This window comes from Callionymus lyra, chromosome 6, assembly GCF_982586985.1.
Source record: "Callionymus lyra chromosome 6, fCalLyr1.hap1.1, whole genome shotgun sequence".
Lineage (NCBI taxonomy): Eukaryota > Metazoa > Chordata > Actinopteri > Syngnathiformes > Callionymidae > Callionymus > Callionymus lyra.
The window spans coordinates 32,937,626-32,952,909 of record NC_141823.1 but is presented as its reverse complement, the minus strand read 5'-3'; the positions used below and the strand labels follow the sequence as shown (position 1 = coordinate 32,952,909).

The following is a 15,284-nucleotide window of genomic DNA, read 5'->3' as shown; positions in this document are numbered from 1 at the left end:
AGAAACCACCACACTGACGTAACTCTGCTCAATAATTACTCAAAAGTGTTAACATCCATAAAACACGTCCTTATTTTCTTAAATAACACAAATTAAAACACTATATAAGTCACGTTTCAATGCCATGCTCCATATTAAATCTGACATCAACTCAAATGTTGTGATCTATAAATACATTTTCCTGATTTAATAGACGGACAGTACTTTAAGATCAACTTATAAACAGATAGATAAACAATACATAACAAATCTGTTTAACTCTGTGTTAAGAATCAACTTGATCATCTATAACACATCATTCCATGTGCAGCATATTTAAGGTGACATTTAAAGTCTGGAAAATTAAAATCACAAGTTAACAGTCAGTCAAATGAAAACACCGATTTAATGATCTGTTTACAAATTACAAGTTCAGCATAAATGTAAACCAATAGGATTTCACTGAAAAGTAAAATCAACATATAAAATGATCAACAATTTAAACAACTGTGGCTGTCGTTCTTAATTTAATAATATAATTATTAATTTCATCATCATTTACAAAATAAATGACAATTACAATAATTATACCAACATTTAAGGATATCTAACTGTGTTGACGGTTTTAATGTATTTTAATATTTTATGCAATTCTTGTTCCCAGATGAAAACTATTTGTTACTGTGTATCAACTATAAGATTTTACCTTATGCGACAGAAAGGAAAATATATATTCAAACAACAGAGAAAACAAAAAAGAAAACCATTTAAGTGAGACCGGCCGAAAGTAAACGTGGAAAAGTACTAATACGTTCAGGCTAAACAAATCAAAACTTTTGAAGCGCTAAATAAAATGGATAGAAAAGAGTTCAAACCAGAATGAAAGCAAATAACAAAGTCTTCATAGCAGACCAGAAAAGTTGTTACATATTGTTTACACTTGGTGTTGAATATGCGCGCTCCTCAGGAAACATTTGACCTGCAAGATGACCATTTCCTCCGCGAAGGTGTCAAAGACTTGTGGGGATCCACACCTCTAAAATGTGATGCAAATGTGCTGCTTCTTAGCGGGCTGTTGTTGCCCGAGCTGTTCCTGCAGGTGAGGATTCCCTGACTGGGAACATCTCAATAAACATCCAGCGATGAAGGGAGACATCAGCTCAACATCTCCACTTCTGAGAGCCTCCAGCAAGGTTTTCTAAGGCCCTGTCAGTGATAATGATGTGGATTAAATCTTAATCTGAGCACGGGTGTGATGATCTGGGCCCTGACAGGACAAAGGGGCCTCGAGACATTTGCAAATCCCCCCTTGAGGATGCTTCTTCTCCGTCAGCACAGCAGCCTTTCTTCTCAGCGTGAGCGACACTGTGAGTGTCTGCTTTACATCAAAGACGACGTTGATGAATGAATGAAAAACATCTCGTCTTCCGTCCGTCACCTCCTCGGTGTCCAAACGGTGATAAGAGCTGGACTCTGTCGAACTTCAGCCGCTGCGCCAAACGTTTTCACACAGCGCCCTCTGTCGACCCATAAAGTCATGACGAAAAAGGATGAAAATATATATTTTTTCCAGATATACCGTTATTTTTGTGTAACTGAACCTGCAAACAAAATGTACGCGTGTGTTCGTTCACTATTAGATCGGAGATTCAAGAAGCGAACGAGAGCTATTCCAAGAGAGCCACGTGACCCAAAGGGCAAATGGGTTTCTAAGACCTCGAAAATGTTTTAAAATGGAAGCGTTGTTAACAATACAAGCCACGCTTAAATACCATGGTCAATAATGCATCTTTCAAAGTAACTCGACTATAACTTTCTAAGTTGTTTTTTTAATAGGATCTAATAGCTGGAGAGAAACACATAAATAAACAATACATATAAACTGTTGAACTCTGTTTGAAGTGTCAACTTGTTCATCCAAAACGCATGTGCAGTATATTTAAGGTGACATTACAGTGAATCACATGACCAAACACACCAAACTATAAACAAGTTATTAACACACATGCACGCACGCACAAAATATCCAATATTTAAAAAAGGAAAAAGACTTTCACATAAACAATCTTCACTGACACATATTGAATCATGCATATTTGTGTAAACTCACAGACAAACACACAAAAATCAAACATTTAAATAAGAAAAACACTTTCACATAAACAAACTTCACTTACAGACACACATTGTTTCACACATAATTGACATTAAAGAGGATTTTTTAAATTCGGTTTTCTATTTATATCCTTTAAACTTACGTGTTGCATCAATGAAGCTTCATTGTTCACTCTGAGTGAAGCTAAAGTTCTATCCGGTGTCTCGACCCAGTCAATGAAGCATCCCCTTCTCTCTGAGTCCAGATGTTGTTGGGGCTCATTAACCAAAATCATTAATGCCTCACTGAGCAGCAAAGCAATACTTTTTGATCAATCATGGACGCAAATTACAACAAGAACGTGAACCGTGTCCAAGTGTCAAATATGTGCTTAAATTTCTCAACATTGTGTCCAAGTGTGTCTTTGTGTCTAATTACTCCCTGTTGACCCCAATGTTTTCACATCCAGAGGTGAACAGAGAATAGGCCTCAGTGAGTCCAGCGCTGGTGTTTCCTGCTAGCAGCACATGATGATCAGATGTACGGGTTACACGTTGAATAATGTTGTTTTATGAAGCACTTTGATATGATTTTCTGGTATGTAACTCCTGTTGAGTATTACAGTTTTTTTCAATTGCTTAACCACGATTTTGAAAAGAGGGCCCGGTTTTTCAAAACACAATACACAATAAGCACAAGCATACACACAATTAGCAGAACACCTCACATCATTTGCACAATTAAACACTTTTGTAAAAACTATACACTACTTTTTAAAATATTTTGTTACCATATGAAGACACACACGTTTCATATGACTGAATCTGTCTGAACCAGTGACACACTGCTGCGCTTAACTCAAAACACATTTAGCAATTCAACTACTCAAGGATTTGAGTAATATAAGTGAAGTACATACAAAAAGTGCAAACATAAAAAAACGAAAGTGCTGGGATGAAAATATAATTTAATAATGTAAATCAGTCAACATTTCAACAAAATATGTCCATGCTACAAAAGTACTGTGCATATCACCATTAAAACAAACAACCAAAATACACACCCATTCAAAAAAAGAAAAGATACTATAAAAAAATATGGGGTGGGAGGGAACTAACAAAAAAAGAAAATCCAGCAGGGAAAATATTAGGGCTTATCTCTTGGCCGAGCTGGATCAGGCCAGAACATTTCGTCGACATCACAGGCGATATCTCCATTAGCAAGACAACAAGGGAAGAACCTCAGTGCATGTCCAATCCATCCTTGAATGGCTATGGCATCAATTTAGTCACAGGCCTCCTCCATGGTCTCAATGAGGGGCTTGAGCCTGCAGGTCATACACCTTCCACCGCCACATTGAGAGGAACTCCTCGATTGGATTGAGAAATAGAGAGCATGGTGGAAGTTATAGCACAGGACAATTGTTTTGGATGGAAGGACCTGTGCAGAGCGGTGGAATGATACATCGTCCCAGAAGACAATGTATTGCATTTGTTGTGTTTGGTTCACTGTGAGGATGTTGTACAGTTTGTCCATAAATGCTGCCTTTTTGTAGTGCTTTACTGTGTGCAGTCATTTGCAAATGTGTGAAGCTGACATTGTGCTTATAGTAGTGCTGATCTGGTCTAGAGTTTTGCTCCTTAAGTGTAAGGTTTTTATCATTGTGTACGAATTTTGAATTTAGTGTTCATGCAATCCAAAAACAACTGTAATGATGGATCATTAAATGAAGGAAACTATTCAAAATATATTTTTCAAAATTACATAATCATTAATTTGTCACTGATGCTTCCAGAGTACATTTGTCACACTCGGTCCTGGGGCCAAAACCAGGCCTTATACTTCGTTGTAATTTTCCTCACATGCACTTTTAATGGTTCAGCTCCAAATGAAATTCAATAGTAATTTATATTATATTAAAACCTAGATAACCTTCAAGATCATGCAGTTGATAACATGTAAACATGTGGACTAACATGTATTAGCTTTGAATAATGACACTAACGTACGAGTAGCAGCAAATTTGTATTTGATGGAATTACCTCTAAAAACATGTTAAAGTTTTAGGAATAAATTAAATTACAGAGCCAAGAGAGAGCTGCGAACAGCATATTTTCACCTCAGAGACTGCAAGAGTCCCTTTTGTATAGTCGATTTGTTGGAGGAACTCTAATGAAATTGGATCATGTGTTTCACTACACAACTTACACTAAAGAAAAATGCCGCCATCGAGTAACAAAATAAAAGGACAAAATAAGTGAATGAATATGAAAATAAAAAGAGTTGATAAATAATCTTGAAAGTAATAATCTGGTCCTGGTGTTGATTGAATCCAAAATTTTATTAAATCTACTTCTATAAAACTGTGGTTTTTCATGTAAGTTGTTTTATTGATTTGATAGTATGCTGTGTTTTTAAAAAGTCACAAGTAACACCAGACTGTTGAACACCTTTAAGGAGAACATGCAGGCCTCACACAGATCTTGAGCCTAGAAATTCAACAGGCATCACCTACACGACTATCATCATCCTAACACGTGACATCGTCTCAGGTCTGCATCTGAAGGAGTCCGAAATGTCACCCTGGTGTTGCTACACCTCAGACCAACCTGTGTCACGTTGGCTTGTCACCCCCCCCTCATGTGTCGCAGGATCAATCACACACTTTTGGGTGTTTTCGCTATTCATGAAAGTGTGTGAGCAGCTGTGAAAAAAACAATCTGTATGTTGAGGATGTATGTCTTTAACAAATATATGTTATTGGAAAAGAATAATCTACAATAATAAAAAAAAGTATCTACCAAACAAATGAGGCTCAATAAAAACAAATTGAATTTAGAGATAATGTTCAACTCGAGTTTGAGTTTGGAGATTTTCAGCTTCAACAGGACATGAGTGTTCAATGTTGAATGGGATTATCAGTAATGCTAGAATCTGTTCCTCAGGCCACCTGAGCTCTCCTCGTGTGTTGTTGTGATTGAGTTTCCAGTGGAAGACCATGCTGCGACACACCGCTGAGTAAACATTCATCGTCTCATAGAAGCTCTGTTATTGAATCTTGTGTTTACCCAGTTTAATCCTCTGCTATGATTGAAGTGTTTTATATGAATCTGTTGGAGCTTTTTCATACAACAAACTTAATAAAAAATCAATTCAATTTGTTGTATAGTACAATTATTAATGGTTGGCAAGTGGTCACAAAACATTATTACCACTATTCAAATAATATTGTTGTTGTTGTTGTTTTTAAATAAAAAAGCAAAATGAAAACCATATCAGGTAAACAAAATAAACATAATCTATCGTTTAGAAAGCATAGTTAGAAGTAAAAGTCGCTAAAATACGAACACAGATCGCAATAAAGTTAACCCGAGCTTGACCTGCCTCAGTCAGCCCCACAGCGGCCTCTAGTGGCGTGTGTGAGTCAGCGTCAGTGGGAGGCGGCAAGCCGCGGCCACAATAATACCAGCGCGCATCTCTGTGAGTTCTAAGCTGTTTGTTCTGTCGAGAGAAGAACCCCGGCGACGCACAAAAATGGAAATGGACAACAAGAGGAAGATGAAGGAGAAATTCGGCCTCAGGCGAGACATTGTCAAGGAGTTCCTGGCGGAGTTTCTTGGAATATTTGTTCTAATAGTGAGTACCTCCCTCTGCACCTGTCATCCAGCTTAAACACCCGCTTTAAAGCCACATATGCTAATTGGGTGTCACCCCGGGTCTCCGGGGACCTGGGCTGCTGTCACTCATGTCTCTGTTGATAGAAAGGTATTCTTGGATCTTCACATGTCTCTCATGTTTAAATCAGTGTTTGGCTTGTCCATCAAACAAAACTCTCCTGACGTCAATATTTACTTTGTAATCCGTACTTTGTAATTTCCAAAGATAATCACTTTAGTTCATTCAAAGGCAAACATGCTTTCAGTGGGAGTTGATGTAAAAGTACAAATCAATGAGGATTTAAAAATGCTTATCTTGCAGCTATTTGGTTGTGGATCAGTGGCCCAGACGGTGCTGAGCAGAGGGGATCTCGGGGAGCCCCTCACCATCCACATCGGCTTTACCCTCGGAGTCATGATGGCTGTCTACATGGCAGGAGGCGTGTCAGGTAAAATCTTCCCTCAGGCCATCCAAAGCTCAGATGAAGAGTCAAAATTAGTCACGTGTTCAGTAGAAAATTGTTGTTTAATATTTCAACATCTCTATACGTGCTGCTGATGTGAGGCACGGAATGTTCACTCGACATTGACGCTCATATCCTGACAGCATCTGTGGATGCTGGGCATTTCCTCTGCATCATTAGCCAAGACTTGGCAAAAGAAACAAAGATTTTCTTACATTATAGAAGTTTAAAATTGCTGTCATTAGATGTATAAGAGCTTGGCAGGACTCAAAAGTAAAGTCCTCTGGTCCAAGTGGGACACTATCAGGCATTCCTGGTGGATTACAGAAAGAGAAGCCCCACTGTCCTAATGCCAGCACTGATAGTGACAGGAAAGGATATTCGTAAATGCCAGCGTGCTTCCTACAAGCCTGTTGAGCCAAAGTGATGACAAGTGTCCATTAAGAAGCAGTGAAGGGGTTTACTATGTCTGATGCTAGTGAAACTTTCCTCTTCCACTTGAGCAAGACAAATAAAAATTGGGACACGTGTCTTTTAATGTGAAACTTGGAATTGATCAGGCGTTTAATTCCAATAGCTCAGAAATGATGAGCAGAAAACTACCCGTAACAATGAGCACCCTTTATTAAGGAAATAAATGATTTTTGAGTTATAGGGTTCATCGGTTTTCATGTGACGTAGTAGAACCCAAGTATATTTACCAGAATAAAATTGAAATAAATCAGAAATAATGTGAGGGAAATCATATCCGCTCATTCGGAGTTGGGTCGCGATGGCATCAAGCTTACCCACCCCAGCTCTTCACAGGGCACCCTGAGGCATTTCCTGTTGAGAGCCATAGTCTCTCTGGGCATGTCCTAGGTCTTCCTGGGGTCCCGGAACAGTGGCACATGTGCAGGAGTCAGAAGCCTGCTCAACTGACTCCTCTCAACGGAGAGAAGCAGCATCTCTAAATTGAGTCTTTCAGGGGAAAGCTGACCAGCCACAGCCACTTGTATACATGATCAAGTCTATTTGTCAACACCTACCACTCTTTGGCTATAAAGCTCTTTATTCACCACAACAAATTTGAACTAATCTGTTTAGTGTCGGGGGTTCATTCCTGACCCAGAAATGGCATCCACCTTTCTCTGGCTGAGAACCATGGCCTCAGATTTTAAGGAGCCTATTTTCATTCCTGCTGCAAATATTTGGTTGCGCTAGTTAGAGCTGAAGGTCATGGCCTGGTAAAGCCAACAGGACCAGGTCAAGGCACGCTGACCTAGTATAAGGGAATATAAAAACATCAAGAAAGGGAAATAGAAGTGTAATGGGAATGTTATGAAACAATAGCAATTTGGGAGAAATTGCTGGGTCATCTATCACAGAGTAGTGCCTAAGTTTAAGAATACTTTGGGAACTTTTAGTCAGAGATCAGAGAGTTATTTGTGAAACTCCATATATAAAATTGAAATAGATAAAAAGGATTCAATTAAAAGGATAAATAATGCACCATTATAATTTCAAAAAGTAGCCACTATTATCAGGACATTTCAGGACAAGTCTGGGGAATCATATGTAGGTTTCTGAACCTTCAAACTAATCAAGTTTGTGAAGTTACAATAAAAGTGCTTTTTCGTCCATCAAGTTCTGGGATGTTGTGACGCATGCGCGACACGTTTAATGAGATGACTTGTAAAGCTTCAGAGGAGTCGCAGACAAGGCTGACGACAGCGAGGTTAATATATGGAGAGCTTTTGCTGCATGACTGCGCCATTCAGCCTCGGGGTCCACGGCTCAGTGGGAAGCTTCTGTCCAACGACATCTCTGAAGATGATCGTAGGTATTGGACTAATGAGCTTTACAAGGGCCATGGGTCTCCAGGGGAGGGGCGGGGTCAGGTGTGACACGCCTGGCTTTTTAGGCTTTTCTGGCAGGGAGGCCCCGCAGCAGAAGAAAGCACAATTGTTTCCACTTTGTAGTCTGACAGTGCACCGTAAGTGTGACACATCATGGTCACGCTAATGACCTGCAGTTTACGTGTGCCTTAAGCAGATTCAAGCAGATTATGTCAGATGCAATTCGAGCTGGAAGGCCCGGCTGCTTGTCGTGCTCGGTGTTTGTGAACTGGATGTGGAGAAGAACAATGGGCACATGGCTGATACCCCCACTGGTGTCACCACAGTGAGGTCAAAACGGAGAACCCAGAGTGTTAAATAAATGAGCCCACACTGGCAGAGCCACCCTGTAACATTTGGCTGGGAAGTGTTCAAACACAAAGAGAAGGAAAACAGGTTGACTCTGGAGGAACTCAAACTGCCCTACATTTGCAAATATTTCAAAATGAAGCAGCGAAAGATCAGAGAGTGAAGCTGTAATCCACAGAAACCAAGTCTTTGGCTGTTTAGTCAAATAGAGAAAACCTTTTTTTCTTATCGTCAGAAGTCTTTGCAAAGCACTTAACATTTTAGAGGATTGTCGCGGTTTGATTTTCCAGAATAATGCATATTTGATGTGCAGTTGTTCAATTAGCATGAACAGAACTGAAGATGAAACACACACTTGTGGGATAATATTCAGTGGCCCTCTTACACTGACAATCTACAAAACATAGAAAACTAATACCAGGTTAAAGACCTCCCAGCCTCTGGCCCAGTCTAGACAAGAATTTGCCCCTGGTGCCCACCCCATGAAAATCAATGCAATGTTGTAAATATCTGCTGTGTTCAAGGGGCCCACGTGAACCCGGCTGTCTCGCTTGCAATGGTCATTCTGGGAAAGTTGCCCATTAAGAAGTTTCCTGTGTACGTGGCTGCGCAGTTCTTAGGAGCGTTTGCTGCTTCCTGTACCGTCTACGGGTTATATTACGGTAAGATTGCAACGACACTCACAAATATTGTTGTTTACCACTAAAAGTCATGTGACCCATCAGGCTTCACAAAACAAACATTATTAAACAGGAGACAGTGTTCCGTTGTGCATGCTAGTTTGGAACAATACTGTCCCAATGAGTTAATTTTCATCATTCCTATTTCAAATGCTAAAACAAGGTTCAAGGTATGTAAATAAAATGTTGTCTAGCAGTATTGAAGGATGGATGATTACTCATACAAGTAAAAAACAGAGATTATATTTACAACAGTTTTAACCCTAATTTTACATTGAAATTTGATAGTATGCTGTGGTTGAGTTTCCACTTCTCAGCTAAGAGATTTGAATTTGATTGCTGCGTGGATGCACGTATGGAATAATTGTGTAATACATAAACAACATTATTGATAATAAGATGACAAAACAGTTACTGTTTGAACCTCTTGTTGAATGCTTTAACCAAAACTCGGATCTACTCTGGGATTTTTCTCTAAAATAACTGTTTTAAACTCATCACCACCACTTAATGAAAACATTTTAACCAACTCTACTGTTACAATGCATTCTGGGAGTTATATTATGAGTGGTGGTGGGTTATTAGTAACAGGCATTATGTTTAACTAGTATTGTAACATGTAATTTCATGTAAAACATGAGTCAAGTGTTTGTATCTGTACTTACAGACGCGTTGATGGATTATACGAACGGAGAGTACATCGTTAGTGGTGTGAACGCCACTGCAAATATCTTTGCTTCATATCCTGCCAAACATCTGTCGGTTTTAAATGGATTTGTGGACCAAGTAAGACTTTATATACATCACATTTAATTCCTGAAAGAGATACAGAAATGAGTGTAAGAGGAACTGGAGCGTAAAAACCCCAGCGAGGACTCAAGTGCAGTCATGGGCATGAATGCAAGTGTAAATAGATACTCGACATGTTTGCGGATGCGAGAACAATTCTGTTACATAGTTGAGATCAACCATCTGCACTTAAAGTTATGAGATTGATGGGAAATTAGGACACGTAAGGTGCATTATATGTTATAATATAGTTGAAATATTATGTCAATTATTGATGACAGTTAGTGTTCAACAAACCAGCAGCAGATGTTACTACTACAGATTTGATGATACTTCTCAGCTTTAGCTGCATAAGATGAGCAAAGGGAAGCCCCTTTAATGAGCTTGGAAATAATCACACAGGACAAAGGTCAACACATTGTCTGGCAACAACAACAACACAACAACAACAACCCTGACACATTCAATGTGCTTCTCTTGAACACTGACGACCAATGAAAATTTATCTGAATCTCTTTTTCAGGTCATAGCGACTGCTTCTCTGGTCTTGTGCATCCTGGCCATCACTGACAAGAAGAATATTGGGGCTCCTAAAGGCATGGAACCCCTCTGCATAGGCCTGATCATCCTTGCAATTGGGGTGTCAATGGGTCTGAACTGTGGCTACCCCATTAACCCGGCTAGAGACCTGGGCCCTCGGTGCTTCACGGCTGTTGCTGGTTGGGGCATGGAAGTGTTTCGGTAACTACTAATTCACATCTTCACCACACATGTCGTAAGATTGATGAATTAAATCGGGCAGTAAAGGGGCCATCTTTTGAAGGAAACACAATTCTCAGCTCCTGCTTGCTCCATCGCTGGCCACTGTGACACAACCGCTAAGAGCATTTATGTCTGCTCTTTTGACAATCAGAATGAATATTTCAAAGACCTCCATGCATGTGCTGCATCCAGAGAGAGTGCAGCGGGACCGAAGCAAACAGAGTGAGATTCCACTCACATTAATATAACATATTTCTACGGCTTCATTATTACACTGGCAAAAATATAACCCCTTTACACCGTGCGCCCGTTCTCCAACCGGAAGTGTTGACTTTGCTTTATAAGCAGTTCTTCAGTTTATGTTTGTCTAAAATGTTGTCTTCCTGTTCACGGAATTGTTATGAGGTTCAAAAAAACTCAAGCCACAATGATTCAATCTTTATTTCCTTGAAGTGGACGCCAGAATGATCCTTCATAATGCAAACAGGAGCGAGGTCATGGTCACTCATTTTGGACTTTGTCAGGAGAGCAAACAAGGCAGCCAGGAAGCCTTTATGGGAAATCTCATCATAGAAGGATGCGTTCCAAAACACTGAGTTGGCACCTTTAACTGAATGACGGTTCAAAGTTGTCAGATCATACTTTCTCTGAAGGCGATCAGCTGGACAGATGTTGACTGATCTCTAATATTAAAGGGATAATAAAGGTTTCTCGTTCTATTAAGACTGCTGTAATGAACATACTGTATAATCTCTTGCTCAGTTCGTATAGAGCCTGACATAATCTCAGATTATATCACAGCATCAGTTATGAAATACTTCCAAACAGATTAATGGGGAAGAAACTTTGTTACTTTAAAATGTATTCTCCTTCCTGTTGACTCTTTCTCTCGTGATATAAACTAGGGTCACGTGAGTTGATAGACCTGTCATCTTTCATCATCAAGTCTGGGCACCAGCGCTGACAACAGACGTCTGCCGGCTCACCGTGCCGCTGACCTGTTGGACTAATCTGCCTTTAACTAAGTAGTAGAGTCTGTCTGTGACCAGCCAGAGTGATAACCGGGACACATGCGCTAGCCTGGAGCTCCAGAGCTACTTAAGACAACAGTAATCTGGGCTAAACACCAACAAGAGACAAACACAACAGGCTGGAGTGTGCAGTCGTTGCTCCAGGATGATATAAACACTTAACAGCTACATCAGATAAAGAGATCAGCAGGATATTTATACATAGAAATGTTCAATTGTGTAGCATTGAATCATCAACAACAATATATCTGCACAGGTTTGAATCCTGAACAATAAGGGTCAATCAATTAGCATACATCTGCCAAGGAGATCATTTCACACAAGTTCTTTAATCAATAACTACCATAATTAAAGTTTTCTTTTAAAATGTTTTTGTTGTGCCAGTTCTAAATGAAGCATCAGCAACTGAAACTTTAAGCAACATTTTGAGGATATACTTTTAAAAAGAAAAAACTAATAAGGAACTGTATCTGGTAAATTAGCTTTTCTCCTCTTTAAATTGTTTTTTTTTTTTAGCTTAAAAATCTCAATGATGTGTCGAGTCAGTCATTATATTGTAGACAGGTGAAATTGAGTTAACGATCAAACTGCATTGATTATTAATGTCAACCAGCTGTGGCATGTCTCACTGGACTCCACATTTTGGATTCAACCCTGTGGACTCTCAGAACTGATGCCTTAAAAACCTTGAAAACAAGAGTGGCTGAAGACTTGAAAGTGGAGTTTTTCTACAAGCTGTCAAATGGTCTGTCAGAAGGTGTGATGTTAGTGCTTAATAATGTACCTTACTGGTTACTATGATGTTTGTTATGGTGTGTTCTAATAAAGAGTGAGCTGGAAGAGAATGCTTGCCTGTCTGAGTGTATTGTGATGGACTGGTGACCCGTCCAGAGTTTCCCTGTTTTTGCCTGATGTCAGTTGCAGTGACCCCGACCTGTCCAGTATAAGAGTATACAAGTGTGTATACATGACTCTACTGGCGGTCTTGGGCAGACCCATCTGTCTGTTTGTCCGTCCATCCAACAGCCATACATCAATCAATCCATCCAACATACATCAGTCTATTCATTCATCTAATATCCATCTGTGTATCATTAAAACCACCCATCCATCCAAACTCCACATGCCCCTTTCATCCATCCATTATCCATCCATCCATACAGCATACAATGTCCACTTGTACATCCTTCCAGCCATTCCTGATCCATTAACGGATAAAATACATCTGTCCATTCACCAGACCATCCATCCAAAATCCATTCATTCCATCCATCCATCCATCCATCCATCCATCCATCCATCCATCCATCCATCCATCCATCCTGTGTAACCTCATCAAGATTACAGACCACTTACCTCACCTCTCTTCATTGCAGAGCTGGAGGTTGCTGGTGGTGGATCCCTGTAGTCGGGCCCATGGTCGGGGGAGCAGTGGGAGCTGGTGTTTACTTTTTAATGATCGAATTACACCACATGGAGCCTGATAAAAAAGAAGAAAACAACATCCAGGAGAAGTATGAAATGGTGACCATGAGTTAAAAAACTCACCTTTTGGTTTGAGTAATTGATCTATTGTGAATCCTCTTGTACATTATTACTGGGAAACGCATGATGTTAAACAAAGCCTTGGTTTGTGCGGTGTTATATTAATCTGTCTTTGTCCCATTTCCTCTGACCACACAAACTGGATAATTATATAAAATAATTGAAATGATAGTGTTTTATAATAACAGACTTTATCTAAGTGTTTTATATGTGAAATCATCTTTCATATCTAAAGATTTTTGCCAAACAGAAAATATTTGTTTCTACTAGAGTATGCAGCCTTTAAGTGTTGCTATATAGAGAGCAGACTCTATAGTTAGAAATTATGACACATGAAACTCTTTGTCGAAATAGGTTCAAGTTTTCCAGCCATTACACAAAAGCTATTTTTAGGAGCTCAATGTTGCATAATGTATTTGTTTAAGACAAGCTGTGTTTCAAAGAATTGGCTGGAACATTTAAAGATAGTTCAATGATGGCGCTTTGTTTTATTCATGTCATGGTCTTCGAGATCACAAACATGACGACAAAAGGGCCTCTGAAGACATCTAAAGATCACATGCAGTTTCTGAATAGAAAAACATCAAAACACCACAACCATGATCTAAAATGTACACGCTTTAACTGTAACACTACTGTACTAAAATACTATTTTACAAATGAAATGATTTGGTGTGAGCTGTCGAAGAGACTCAAGTATGCATGGACTTTGCTGTACTCTTAAGTATTTTACACAATGTATTTGTGCGTCCTCTGGAGAGTCACTTTTTGAGCAGAAATAAACTCACTGGCAGAAAAAGATTCCATGCCCACAAGTGGAGGAAATGCTGCATATTGTTATGCTCTTTAATAACTGATGATGGGTAAGGTATCAGATCAGAAAACAAAACATTTAATTAAAATCCTATTATTGTTGCAGTGCATTTTGAGACTCTTAGACAGGCCCTATATAACACACAGCATCAATGTTGCATAGCCTTCATAGAGCGTCTGCAGTTCAAGGGAGAGTGATCCAAGTTAAAGATGTCCTAGCCTAACGTGGATCGAAGATTCTTGCTCCTGGAATGCATGAATGTGAACAACTTCTGTAAGACCCGAAAACTGAAACACTATTTGTGCAAGACAACATTAAGTGGCCATGTCATGACAGATTTTATTCATCTCACAAAAGTCACCATTTTTCAACTATTAAAGGGCAACTAATTGAAAACCCAACTTTCCAGACTCACTCACATGTTTAAAATGTTGAAGTCTTCCTCCGAGATGCAGTAAGTCCCTCATCATGATGATGTTTCGAAGTTATTACTTTACAAAGTTCTTCCCAATCTGTAATCTTGGCTAATGAGAGGTTACTAGAAGGAACTAACGGTCTTCACACCTCTTCCGGCCAGCTGTAATCATGCCCTGCTTTGTTTATACAATGAGTCCCTTGGAGGTGGAGATTTCTGAGATTGAGTACAATAGAGGTCCAAGATGAATTTAAGAGACACTTAAATGAACACATTAGTTGCCCTTTAAAATATGTGAAAAGCTGGCATTAATCTTGGGTATAGTTAATTAATTTGAAAAGAGGTACTAATGTTGTAGATGAGTCATTCACCAGATTAATTTCATTTACAAGAAGGGAGCCTGTAATTCAAAAGTGAATGAAAAAGCCAGTTCAGCAGGTCAGCTATGAGCTGACAGTCGATTTTTTTCTCATTTAACTTTCTCACAATTTGTTATTTTTTTTGTATTAATATCATGATTATATCAGCATGAAATAAAGTTTATTTGTGTTATCCACTCACTGTGGTTCCTGCATTGTCCTTTCCAGGTGATACATTATTTAACTTGCAACATGTAAGTCACATGATCACATTTATAATATTGACGTGTAGATAAATCTTTTATGAAGCAACGCTGTGTGGAGCAGCACTATGGTGCGCTCTTCTAAGAATAAAACTATACATCTGACTGGACTGTTCTTATGCTGAGAATGCTTTTAGAATGTTTTACAGTTTTGGAGATCAATTCATAACAGCAAAATATTTTCCAGGTGCGTAATAGGAAGGCCTGTGACCTGCTCAGGTTTGGATAACCCTTTGTAACCCCATA

At 39.2% G+C, this 15,284-nt stretch overlaps 1 protein-coding gene across 2 annotated transcripts; it reads left to right on the top strand.

Annotated features, from left to right (window-relative positions):
• The first annotated feature begins 5,539 nt into the window (after positions 1–5,539).
• On the top strand, positions 5,540–15,056 carry aqp9b (aquaporin 9b). Of its 2 annotated transcripts, XM_087792828.1 has the most exons (6): positions 5,540–5,710; positions 6,053–6,179; positions 8,905–9,042; positions 9,728–9,846; positions 10,373–10,590; positions 13,019–15,056. In XM_087792828.1, exons 1-6 carry the CDS (start codon positions 5,609–5,611, stop codon positions 13,179–13,181), a joined length of 867 nt encoding a protein of 288 aa, XP_087648954.1. In that variant the 5' UTR covers positions 5,540–5,608; the 3' UTR covers positions 13,182–15,056. The 2 variants fall into 2 exon arrangements, with proteins under 2 accessions (XP_087648954.1, XP_087648955.1); XM_087792829.1 differs by lacking the exon at positions 8,905–9,042 and having other exon boundaries at positions 5,541–5,710.
• Positions 15,057–15,284: the final 228 nt, after the last annotated feature.